This window comes from Ranitomeya imitator, chromosome 3 (genome assembly GCF_032444005.1).
Source record: "Ranitomeya imitator isolate aRanImi1 chromosome 3, aRanImi1.pri, whole genome shotgun sequence".
NCBI classification, from domain to species: Eukaryota; Metazoa; Chordata; class Amphibia; order Anura; family Dendrobatidae; genus Ranitomeya; species Ranitomeya imitator.
The window spans coordinates 824,755,825-824,768,265 of record NC_091284.1 but is presented as its reverse complement, the minus strand read 5'-3'; the positions used below and the strand labels follow the sequence as shown (position 1 = coordinate 824,768,265).

General features: G+C 47.1%; 1 protein-coding gene across 1 annotated transcript in view; it reads left to right on the top strand.

The window, feature by feature from the left end:
• The window catches only part of LOC138671798 (NACHT and WD repeat domain-containing protein 2-like), a 40,848-nt gene that overhangs the window by 13,476 nt on the left and 14,931 nt on the right, over positions 1 to 12,441 (top strand). Inside the window, exons 2-4 of the mRNA XM_069759933.1 lie at positions 7,309 to 7,397; positions 8,216 to 8,371; positions 10,100 to 10,303. Of these exons, the coding sequence (XP_069616034.1) occupies positions 7,309 to 7,397; positions 8,216 to 8,371; positions 10,100 to 10,303 (449 nt within the window). The remainder of the gene's footprint in view (positions 1 to 7,308; positions 7,398 to 8,215; positions 8,372 to 10,099; positions 10,304 to 12,441) is intronic.

The window sequence follows — 12,441 nt, the reverse complement described above, 5'->3', positions numbered from 1 at the left end:
GGATTAGATACACGGCTCAGCAGTCAGTATCACACAGGAGAGGATTAGATACACGGCTCAGCAGTCAGTATCACACAGCATGGGATTAGATACACGGCTCAGCAGACAGTATCACACAGGATATGATTAGATACACGGCTCAGCAGAGAGTATCACACAGGAGAGGATTAGATACAACTCTCAGCAGTCAGTATCACACAGGAGAGGATTAGATACACGGCTCAGCAGTCAGTATCACACAGCATGGGATTAGATACACGGCTCAGCAGTCAGTATCACACAGCATGGGATTAGATACACGGCTCAGCAGTCAGTATCACACAGGAGAGGATTAGATACAACTCTCAGCAGTCAGTATCACACAGGATAGGATTAGATACACGGCTCAGCAGTCAGTATCACACAGGAGAGGATTAGATACACGGCTCAGCAGTCAGTATCACACAGCATGGGATTAGATACACGGCTCAGCAGTCAGTATCACACAGCATGGGATTAGATACACGGCTCAGCAGTCAGTATCACACAGGAGAGGATTAGATACACGGCTCAGCAGTCAGTATCACACAGCATGGGATTAGATACACAGCTCCAGCACACATTGCCCCTGGATTTTCTTTTGCTCTGTATCTGCGAGGTGCATTATTATTCTATACTAGATGGTGGCCTGATTCTAACGCATCGGGTATTCTAGAATATATAGTTACTTAGTTATTAAGGTTGAAGGAATAATAATAATCTTTTATTTTTATATAGCGCTAACATATTCCGCAGCACTTTACAGTCTGCACACATTATCATCGCTGTCCCCATTGGGGCTCACAATCTAAATTCCCTATCAGTATGTCTTTGGAATGTGGGAGGAAACCGGAGAGCCCGGAGGAAACCCACGCAAACACGGAGAGAACATACAAACTCTTTGCAGATGTTGTCCAAGGTGGGATTAGAACCCAGGACTCCAGCGCTGCAAGGCTGCTGTGCTAACCACTGCGCCACCGTGCTGCCCGTAGAAGACTATAGGTCCATCTAGTTCACCCCATAGCCTAACCTAATATGCCCTAACATGTTGATCCAGAGGAAGGCAAAAAAAAACCATGTGGCAAAGAGTAAGCTCCAGATTGGGGAGAAAAATTCCTTCCCGACTCCACATACGGCAATCAGACTAGTTCCCTGGATCAACGCCCTATCATGGAATCTAGTGTATATACCCTGTAACATTATACTTTTCCAGAAATGTATCCAGTCCCCTCTTAAATGTAAGTAATGAATCACTCATTACAACATCATATGGCAGAGAGTTCCATAGTCTCACTGCTCTTACAGTAAAGAACCCGCGTCTGTTATTATGCTTAAACCTTTTTTGCTCCAGACGTAGAGGATGCCCCCTTGTCCCGGTTTCAGGTCTATGATTAAATAGATCATCAGAAAGGTCTTTGTACTGTCCCCTCATATATTTATACATTAACATAAGATCACCCCTTAGCCTTCATTTTTCCAAACTAAATAGCCCCCAGTGTAATAACCTATCTTGGTATTGCAGACCCCGCAGTCCTCTAATAACCTTGGTCGCTCTTCTCTGCACCCGCTCCAGTTCAGCTATGTCTTTCTTATACACCGGAGACCAGAACTGTGCACAGTATTCTAAGTGTGGTCGAACTAGTGACTTGTATAGAGGTAAAATTATGTTCTCCTCATGAGCATCTATGCCTCTTTTAATGCATCCCATTATTTTATTTGCCTTTGTAGCAGCTGCCTGACACTGGCCACTGAACATGAGTTTGTCATCCACCCATACACCCAGGTCTTTTTCATTGACGGTTTTGCCCAGAGTTTTAGAATTAAGCGCATAATTATACATCTTATTACTTCTACCCAAGTGCATGACCTTACATTTATCCCCATTAAAGCTCATTTGCCATTTATCAGCCCAAGCTTCTAGTTTACATAAATCATCCTGTAATATAAAATTGTCCTCCTCTGTATTGATTACCCTGCAGAGTTTAGTGTCATCTGCAAATATTGAAATTCTGCTCTGAATGCCCCCTACAAGGCCATTAATAAATATGTTAAAAAGAAGAGGGCCCAATACTGACCCCTGTGGTACCCCACTGCTAACCGCTACCCAGTCCGAGTGTGCTCCATTAATAACCACCCTTTGTTTCCTATCCCTGAGCCAGCTCTCAACCCACTTACACATATTTTCCCCTATCCCCATTATTCTCATTTTATGTATCAACCTTTTGTGTGGCACCGTATCAAAAGCTTTTGAAAAGTCCATATACACTACATCCACTGGGTTCCCTTGGTCCAATCCGGAACTTGCCTCTTCATAGAAGCTGATCAGATTAGTCTGACATGAACGGTCCCTAGTAAACTCGTGCTGATACTGGGTCATGAGGTTATTCCTCTTCAGATACTCCAGTATAGCATCCCTTAGAATGCCCTCCAGGATTTTACCCACAGTAGAGGTTAAGCTTACTGGCCGATAATTTCCGAGTTCAGTTTTTGTCCCCTTTTTGAATATTGGCACCACATTTGCTATACGCCAGTCCTGTGGTACAGACCCTGTTATTATGGAGTCTTTAAAGATTAAAAATAATGGTCTATCAATGACTGTACTTAATTCCTGCAGTACTCGGGGGTGTATCCCATCCGGGCCCGGAGATTTGTCAATTTTAGTGATTTTTAGACGCCGCCGCACTTCCTGCTGGGTTAAGCAGGTGACATATAATGGGGAATTTTTATCACTAGTCAGTTTGTCTCCCATGGGATTTTCTTGTGTAAATAATGATGAAAAAAAGTCATTTAGCATATTGGCCTTAAGGTACCGTCACACTAAGCGACGCTGTAGCGATACCGACAACGATCTGGATCGCTGCAGCGTCGCTGTTTGGTCGCTGGAGAGCTGTCACACAGACCGCTCTCCAGCGACCAACGATCCCGAGGTCCCCAGTAACCAGGGTAAACATCGGGTTACTAAGCGCGGCCCTGCGCTTAGTAACCCGATATTTACCCTGGTTACCAGTGAAGACATCGCTGAATCGGTGTCACACATGCCGATTCAGCGATGTCTGCAGGAAGTCCAGCGACAAAATAAAGTTCTGGACTTTCTGCAGCGACCAACGACATCACAGCAGGGGCCTGATCGCTGCTGCCTGTCAAACTGAACGATATCGCTAGCCAGGACGCTGCAACGTCACGGATCGCTAGCGATATCGTTTAGTGTGACGGTACCTTTTTCCTCATCCTCATCCACCACTTCACCCAGACTATTTTTAAGGGGGCCAACACTATCATTTTTTAGTTTCTTACTATTTATGTAGTTAAAGAATATTTTAGGATTATTTTTACTCTCTCTGGCAATGAGTCTCTCTGTCTCAATCTTTGCTGCCTTGATTTGCTTTTTACAGAATTTATTTAATTTTTTGTATTTATTTAATGCTATGTACTGTATGTATATAGCAGCCACATAGTATATAGCACAGGCCACAACATATTCTAGAATACCCGATGCGTTAATACAGGCCATGCAGCATATAACACAGCCCACTTAGTATATAGTAGCCACGCAGCATATAACACAGCCCACGTAGTATATAGCAGTGTGGGCACCATATCCCTGTTAAAAAAAAAAAAAAATTAAATAAAAAATAGTTCTATACTCACCCTCCGGCGTCCAGCGAACCTCTGGCGATGCGCGCGCGGCTGCCACCATCTTTCGTTCCTAGGATGCATTGCGAAATTACCCAGATGACGTAGCAGTCTCGCGAGACCGCTAAGTCTTCTGGGTAATTTTGCAATGTATCTCTGGGAATGGAAGCTGGCGACAGCCGCGTGCGCCTCGGCGGACGACGGATGGTGAGAATAGCAGGTTTTTTGTTTTTTATTATTTTTAACATTAGATCTTTTTACTATTGATGCTGCATAGGCCGCATCAATAGTAAAAAGTTGGGGACACACAGGGTTAATAGGAGCGTTAACCAAGTGTGTTACACCGCGCCATAATGCGGTCCGTTAACGCTGCCATTAACCCTGTGTGAGCCCTGACTGGAGGGGAGTATGGAGCGGGCACCGGCGGGCACTGACTGGATGGAAGTAGGGAGAGACTAACTCTCGGCCGGGCTGTGGCCGTCGCTGATTGGTCGCGGCAGCCAGGACAGGCAGCTGGTGAGACCAATCAGCGACGCGGGATTTCCATGACTGAAGTTGCAGACAGAAAGACGGAAGTACCCCTTAGACAATTATATTATATAGTAGAAACCTCATGCACTGATAATAACATCACTGTAACTTTTCCGTCTGTAAACGGGTAAATGCTAAGGAAGTTTTTTTTATTATTATTATTTATACGGTATATACACACATACACAGTGGGGAAAATAAGTATTTGATCCCTTGTTGATTTTGTAAGTTTGCCCACTGACAAAGACATGAACAGTCTATAATTTTAAGGGTAGGTTAATTTTAACATTGAGAGATAGTGCCGTGGTCCCTGGAGTCTGGCGATTTAGTGCCGTGGTCCCTGGAGTCTGGTGATTTAGTGCCGTGGTCTCTGGAGTCTGGCGATTTAGTGCTGTGGTCCCTGGAGTCTGGCGATTTAGTGCCGTGGTCCCTGGAGTCTGGCGATTTAGTGCCGTGGTCCCTGGAGTCTGGCGATTTAGTGCCGTGGTCCCTGGAGCCTGGTGATTTAGTGCCGTGGTCTCTGGAGTCTGGCGATTTAGTGCTGTGGTCCCTGGAGTCTGGTGATTTAGTGCCGTGGTCCCTGGAGTCTGGTGATTTAGTGCCGTGGTCTCTGGAGTCTGGCGATTTAGTGCTGTGGTCCCTGGAGTCTGGTGATTTAGTGCCGTGGTCCCTGGAGTCTGGCGATTTAGTGCCGTGGTCTCTGGAGTCTGGCGATTTAGTGCTGTGGCCCCTGGAGTCTGGTGATTTAGTGCCGTGGTCCCTGGAGTCTGGCGATTTAGTGCCGTGGTCTCTGGAGTCTGGCGATTTAGTGCCGTGGTCCCTGGAGACTGGCGATTTAGTGCCATGGACCGTGGTCCCTGAAGTCTGGCGATTTAGTGCCATGGTCCCTGGAGTCTGGCGATTTAGTGCCGTGGTCCCTGGAGACTGGTGATTTAGTGCCATGGACCGTGGTCCCTGAAGTCTGGCGATTTAGTGCCATGGTCCCTGGAGTCTGGCGATTTAGTGCCGTGGTCCCTGGAGTCTGGCGATTTAGTGCCGTGGTCTCTGGAGTCTGGCGATTTAGTGCCGTGGTCCCTGGAGTCTGGCGATTTAGTGCCGTGGTCCCTGGAGTCTGGTGATTTAGTGCCGTGGTCTCTGGAGTCTGGCGATTTAGTGCTGTGGTCCCTGGAGTCTGGTGATTTAGTGCCGTGGTCCCTGGAGTCTGGCGATTTAGTGCCGTGGTCTCTGGAGTCTGGCGATTTAGTGCTGTGGTCCCTGGAGTCTGGTGATTTAGTGCCGTGGACCATGGTCCCTGAAGTCTGGCGATTTAGTGCCGTGGTCCCTGGAGTCTGGCGATTTAGTGCTGTGGTCCCTGGAGTCTGGTGATTTAGTGCCGTGGTCCCTGGAGTCTGGCGATTTAGTGCCGTGGTCTCTGGAGTCTGGCGATTTAGTGCCGTGGTCCCTGGAGTCTGGTGATTTAGTGCCGTGGTCTCTGGAGTCTGGCGATTTAGTGCTGTGGTCCCTGGAGTCTGGTGATTTAGTGCCGTGGTCCCTGGAGTCTGGCGATTTAGTGCCGTGGTCTCTGGAGTCTGGCGATTTAGTGCCGTGGTCCCTGGAGACTGGCGATTTAGTGCCGTGGTCCCTGGAGTCTGGCGATTTAGTGCCATGGACCGTGGTCCCTGGAGTCTGGTGATTTAGTGCCGTGGACCGTGGTCCCTGGAGTCTGGCGATTTAGTGCCGTGGTCCCTGGAGTCTGGCGATTTAGTGCCATGGTCTCTGGAGTCTGGCGATTTAGTGCCGTGGTCCCTGGAGTCTGGAGATTTAGTGCCGTGGACCATGGTCCCTGAAGTCTGGCGATTTAGTGCCGTGGTCCCTGGAGGCTGGCGATTTAGTGATGTGGTCCCTTGAGTCTGGTAATTTAGTGCCGTGGTCCCTGGAGTCTGGCGATTTAGTGCCGTGGTCCCTGGAGTCTGGCGATTTAGTGCCGTGGTCCCTGGAGTCTGGCGATTTAGTGCCGTGGTCCCTGGAGCCTGGCGATTTAGTACCGTGGTCCCTGAAGTCTGGCGATTTAGTGCCGTGGTCCCTGGAGTCTGGCGATTTAGTGCCATGGACCGTGGTCCCTGGAGTCTGGTGATTTAGTGCCATGGACCGTGGTCCCTGGAGTCTAGCGATTTAGTGCCGTGGTCCCTGGAGTCTGGCGATTTAGTGCCGTGGTCCCTGGAGTCAGGAGATTTAGTGCCGTGGACCATGGTCCCTGAAGTCTGGCGATTTAGTGCCGTGGTCCCTGGAGTCTGGCGATTTAGTGCCGTGGACCGTGGTCCCTGGAGTCTGGCGATTTAGTGCCGTGGTCCCTGGAGTCTGGTGATTTAGTGCCATGGACCGTGGTCCCTGGAGTCTGGCGATTTAGTGCCGTGGTCCCTGGAGTCTGGCGATTTAGTGCCGTGGTCCCTGGAGTCTGGCGATTTAGTGCCGTGGTCCCTGGAGTCTGGTGATTTAGTGCCGTGGACCATGGACCCTGAAGTCTGGCGATTTAGTGCCGTGGTCCCTGGAGTCTGGCGATTTAGTGCTGTGGTCCCTGGAGTCTGGCGATCTAGTGCCGTGGTCCCTGGAGTCTGGCGATTTAGTGCCGTGGTCCCTGGAGTCTGGTGATTTAGTGCCGTGGACCGTGGTCCCTGGAGTCTGGCGATTTAGTGCCGTGGTCCCTGGAGTCTGGCGATTTAGTGCCGTGGTCCCTGGAGTCTGGTGATTTAGTGCCGTGGTCCCTGAAGTCTGGCGACTTAGTGCCGTGGTCCCTGGAGTCTGGCGACTTAGTGCCGTGGTCCCTGGAGTCTGGCGACTTAGTGCCGTGGTCCCTGGAGTCTGGCGACTTAGTGCCGTGGTCCCTAGAGTCTGGCGATTTAGTGCCGTGGTCCCTGGAGTCTGGCGACTTAGTGCCGTGGTCCCTACAGTCTGGCGATTTAGTGCCGTGGTCCCTGGAGTCTGGCGATTTAGTGCCGTGGTCCCTGGAGTCTGGCGACTTAGTGCCGTGGTCCCTACAGTCTGGCGATTTAGTGCCGTGGTCCCTGGAGTCTGGCGATTTAGTGCCGTGGTCCCTGGAGTCTGGCGATTTAGTTGTAATAAAACTATATTTCCTGTGATTCTGTTTAGACTCCATGAAGGCGAGAGCGGCTCTGCACTCACAGGTCTGCCCCAAGCTGAGGGAGTACTGCCGCCATCTGCACGGGGTGGAATTTCAGGTAAAATAATTTAAGTTAAACTCCTTATATTGGGCATCTGTGTGTCCAGCAGTGGCATATGGCTAATAGCAGTGGCCCAAATGACGCTGTGTTCCCCCCACACAATCGGCGTCTTGGTTTCACCAGTATCTGAATCTTCTGTAGCTGAATATAATGGTGGAGCAGGGAGCCGTCGGGTCCCTTCTCCACCATTCAGCCTCCGAGTCTCAGAGCAGCAGGTGCGATGGCGTCATAAGATCGTGATTTCTGTGCAGCACCAATGAGCGAAGCAGCATCTCAGGGGGATACATTATATTGTGGGGCTTCATACAGTAATAGGGTCAGCATACTGGAAGTATGGGGGGTACTTTGGGGTCCCCATATTGTGTGGAACCTCAGTGCACACAGCGGAGCAGCTCCTCGGGGGATGGGATGAGGAGTGGGGATACATTGTATTGTGGGGCTTCATATAGTAATAGGGTCACCGTGGGGTCAGCATACTGGAAGTTTGGTGGGTACTGTGGGGTCACCATACTGTGTGGGTGACATTTTATGGGGTAGCATTCTCCATGGGGGCCATGACGGGTAGAGTAATGTATGAGAACACTATGGGGCTTCAGTAGACACACATACTGTGTACATGCCGTAACACATCTTTAAGAATTGCGAGATATGCCCCACTGCACCTATGCAACTTCACCCCTCTACTCCTCCCAATATTTTTTTTCCTTTTTGGGGAAGGGGCCCTCCTTTTGCTATGGGTCGCTATGATATTTGTGTTCTCCACAATTCGGGACCGTTAAAGCCCCATTAATGTAGGGTCATATTATTCCCTGCAGGTCATAGACGGATATCATGGAGTTCATCCTGGAGACTTTTACAGCCCAAAAGTCCAACAGATCCGCATGCAGCTGCTGGAGGAATGTCTGCGCTCCTCGGCGGGGCCCTGCTTCGTGGTAAGAAACAAGCAGCATCAGGACGGCAACAAAGGGACTGTGAGCCTCCAAAAGGAGATCATACAAGAGTGTGGGGCCCAGATCCACCACTGCTCTCTTATTCAGGTTATACAGGCTTTCTCTATGATTGATGGGGAAGAGGACTCACAGGCTTTCTCTATGATTGATGGGGAAGAAGGACTCACAGGCTTTCTCTGATTGGTGGGGAAGCAGGACTCACAGGCTTTCTCTATGATTGATGGGGAAGAGGACTCACAGGCTTTCTCTCTGATTGATGGGGAAGAGGACTCACAGGCTTTCTCTATGATTGATGGGGAAGAGGACTCACAGGCTTTCTCTGATTGGTGGGGAAGCAGGACTCACAGGCTTTCTCTATGATTGGTGGGGAAGCAGGACTCAGGCTTTCTCTATGATTGATGGGGAAGAGGACTCACAGGCTTTCTCTCTGATTGATGGGGAAGAGGACTCACAGGCTTTCTCTATGATTGATGGGGAAGAGGACTCACAGGCTTTCTCTATGATTGATGGGGAAGAGGACTCACAGGCTTTCTCTATGATTGATGGGGAAGAGGACTCACAGGCTTTCTCTATGATTGATGGGGAAGCAGGACTCAGGCTTTCTATGATTGATGGGGAAGAGGACTCACAGGCTTTCTCTATGATTGGTGGGGAAGAAGGACTCACAGGCTTTCTCTATGATTGGTGGGGAAGAAGGACTCACAGGCTTTCTCTATGATTGATGGGGAAGAGGACTCACAGGCTTTCTCTATGATTGGTGGGGAAGAAGGACTCACAGGCTTTCTCTATGATTGATGGGGAAGAGGACTCACAGGCTTTCTCTATGATTGATGGGGAAGAGGACTCACAGGCTTTCTCTATGATTGATGGGGAAGCAGGACTCAGGCTTTCTATGATTGATGGGGAAGAGGACTCACAGGCTTTCTCTATGAGTGGGCAGAGGAACAGGACTCACAGGCTTTCTTTGTGAGTGGGTGAATAAGGCAGGACTGACAGGTTTTCTCTATGGTTGATGGGGAAGCAGGACTCAGGATATCTTTGTGAGTGGGTGGAGGAAGCAGGACTCACAGGCTTTCTTTGTGAGTGGGTGGAGGAAGCGGACTCAGGATATCTTTGTGAGTGGGTGGAGGAAGCAGGACTCACAGGCTTTCTTTGTGAGTGGGTGGAGGAAGCAGGACTCAGGATATCTTTGTGAGTGGGTGGAGGAAGCAGGACTCACAGGCTTTCTCTATTAGTAGGGGGGAATAGGACTCTCGGGTTGTCCCTATGAGTGGGTGGGAAAAAGGGGACTTGCAGTTCTGGCAACTGTGTACAGCCGTTTACAAGGGAAAACCAAAAATATTATGTGTCCAAATTTAACCCCCGAGAGGTTCACTGAATGGCTTCTTTTCTTCATACTTGTGTTTTAAGAATGTATTAGGGGCGCTTTATCAGCCTTCTAATACCTTCTCTAATAATATCTATATTATCCCTAAACACTAAGTGGTTGGGTTTTATGATTGTGTCTGTTCTCCTTGCCTGCAATCAGTGGACAAGTCCGGTGTCAATCAGTACTACTGCACTGTGGGAACAACCCAGTGTGGTGCGAGTGCCGTCCTGCGTGTGCGGGGAAAGCCTTTATCAGGTGTCTAGTATTTCACGGAGAAAGTAAGGTGTTTCTCAAGATCAAGAACAACTAGTTTCCCATATCCGAGGTTCCCTGCAACTAACTGTACAACATCAGCAAAAAATAGATCCCATGTTTTTTAGGCTCTTATAGGAGAAGAATATGGACAGCCAGGTCTACCCACAGAGATCGACGGTGACGAGTTTGAGAATGTTCTAAACATTGCTGAGGAATATAAAATCTGCACAAAGCTTCTCCAGAACTGGTACATCCGAGATGAAAACGCCGTCCCACCAACCTATAACCTACTGGATAAGGGGGAAAGGTTACATTGTGATCTAGGGAAGGTACCGACATCAAAAGTGTAACTAACACGTCTAAATGTTATATGTGTATGCTTCATAGAACTACTGGAATCACAATCACACAGAGAGAATAGAACTACTATAATACTGCCCCTATGTACAAGAATAGAACTACTATAATACTGCTCCTATGTACAAGAATATAACTACTATAATACTGCCTCTATGTACAAGAATATAACTACTATAATACTGCCCCAATGTACAAGAATATAACTACTATAATACTGCCCCTATGTACAAGAATAGAACTACTATAATACTGCCCCTATGTACAAGAATATAACTACTATAATACTGCTCCTATGTACAAGAATATAACTACTATAATACTGCTCCTATGTACAAGAATATAACTACTATAATACTGCTCCTATGTACAAGAATATAACTACTATAATACTGCTCCTATATACAAGAATAGAACTACTATAATACTGCTCCTATGTAACATAGTAACATAGTAACATAGTTAGTAAGGCCGAAAAAAGACATTTGTCCATCCAGTTCAGCCTATATTCCATCATAATAAATAAATACCCAGATCTACGTCCTTCTACAGAACCTAATAATTGTATGATACAATATTGTTCTGCTCCAGGAAGACATCCAGGCCTCTCTTGAACCCGTCGACTGAGTTCGCCATCACCACCTCCTCAGGCAAGCAATTCCAGATTCTCACTGCCCTAACAGTAAAGAATCCTCTTCTATGTTGGTGGAAAAACCTTCTCTCCTCCAGACGCAAAGAATGCCCCCTTGTGCCCGTCACCTTCCTTGGTATAAACAGATCCTCAGCGAGATATTTGTATTGTCCCCTTATATACTTATACATGGTTATTAGATCGCCCCTCAGTCGTCTTTTTTCTAGACTAAATAATCCTAATTTCGCTAATCTATCTGGGTATTGTAGTTCTCCCATCCCCTTTATTAATTTTGTTGCCCTCCTTTGTACTCTCTCTAGTTCCATTATATCCTTCCTGAGCACCGGTGCCCAAAACTGGACACAGTACTCCATGTGCGGTCTAACTAGGGATTTGTACAGAGGCAGTATAATGCTCTCATCATGTGTATCCAGACCTCTTTTAATGCACCCCATGATCCTGTTTGCCTTGGCAGCTGCTGCCTGGCACTGGCTGCTCCAGGTAAGTTTATCATTAACTAGGATCCCCAAGTCCTTCTCCCTGTCAGATTTACCCAGTGGTTTCCCGTTCAGTGTGTAATGGTGATATTGATTCCCTCTTCCCATGTGTATAACCTTACATTTATCATTGTTAAACCTCATCAAGAATATAACTACTATAATACTGCTCCTATGTACAAGAATATAACTACTATAATACTGCCTCTATGTACAAGAATATAACTACTATAATACTGCCCCAATGTACAAGAATATAACTACTATAATACTGCTCCTATGTACAAGAATATAACTACTATAATACTGCTCCTATGTACAAGAATATAACTACTATAATACTGCCTCTATGTACAAGAATATAACTACTATAATACTGCTCCTATGTACAGGAATATAACTACTATAATACTGCCCCAATGTACAAGAATATAACTACTATAATACTGCTCCTATGTACAAGAATACAACTACTATAATACTGCTCCTATGTACAAGAATATAACTACTATAATACTGCTATGTACAAGAATATAGCTACTATAATACTGCCCCTATGTACAAGAATATAACTACTATAATACTGCTCCTATGTACTAGAATATAACTACTATAATACTGCTCCTATGTACAAGAATATAACTACTATAATACTGCTCCTATGTACAAGAATATAACTACTATAATACTGCCCCTATGTACAAGAATATAACTACTATAATACTGCTATGTACAAGAATATAGCTACTATAATACTGCCCCTATGTACAACAATATAACAAACCAGGGATTCAAGCTTCAGGAGGCTAATTTGCATATTCCAGGTGCCTTCTGGGAGAAGCGAAGTCTCCCTAAGCTAGAAGATCGTTGGGTACAGCTGGGACCAGCTGCTTCGAAAGCATCACCAAACCAGGGATTCAAGCTTCAGGAGGCTAATTTGCATATTCCAGGTGCCTTCTGGGAGAAGCGAAGTCTCCCTAAG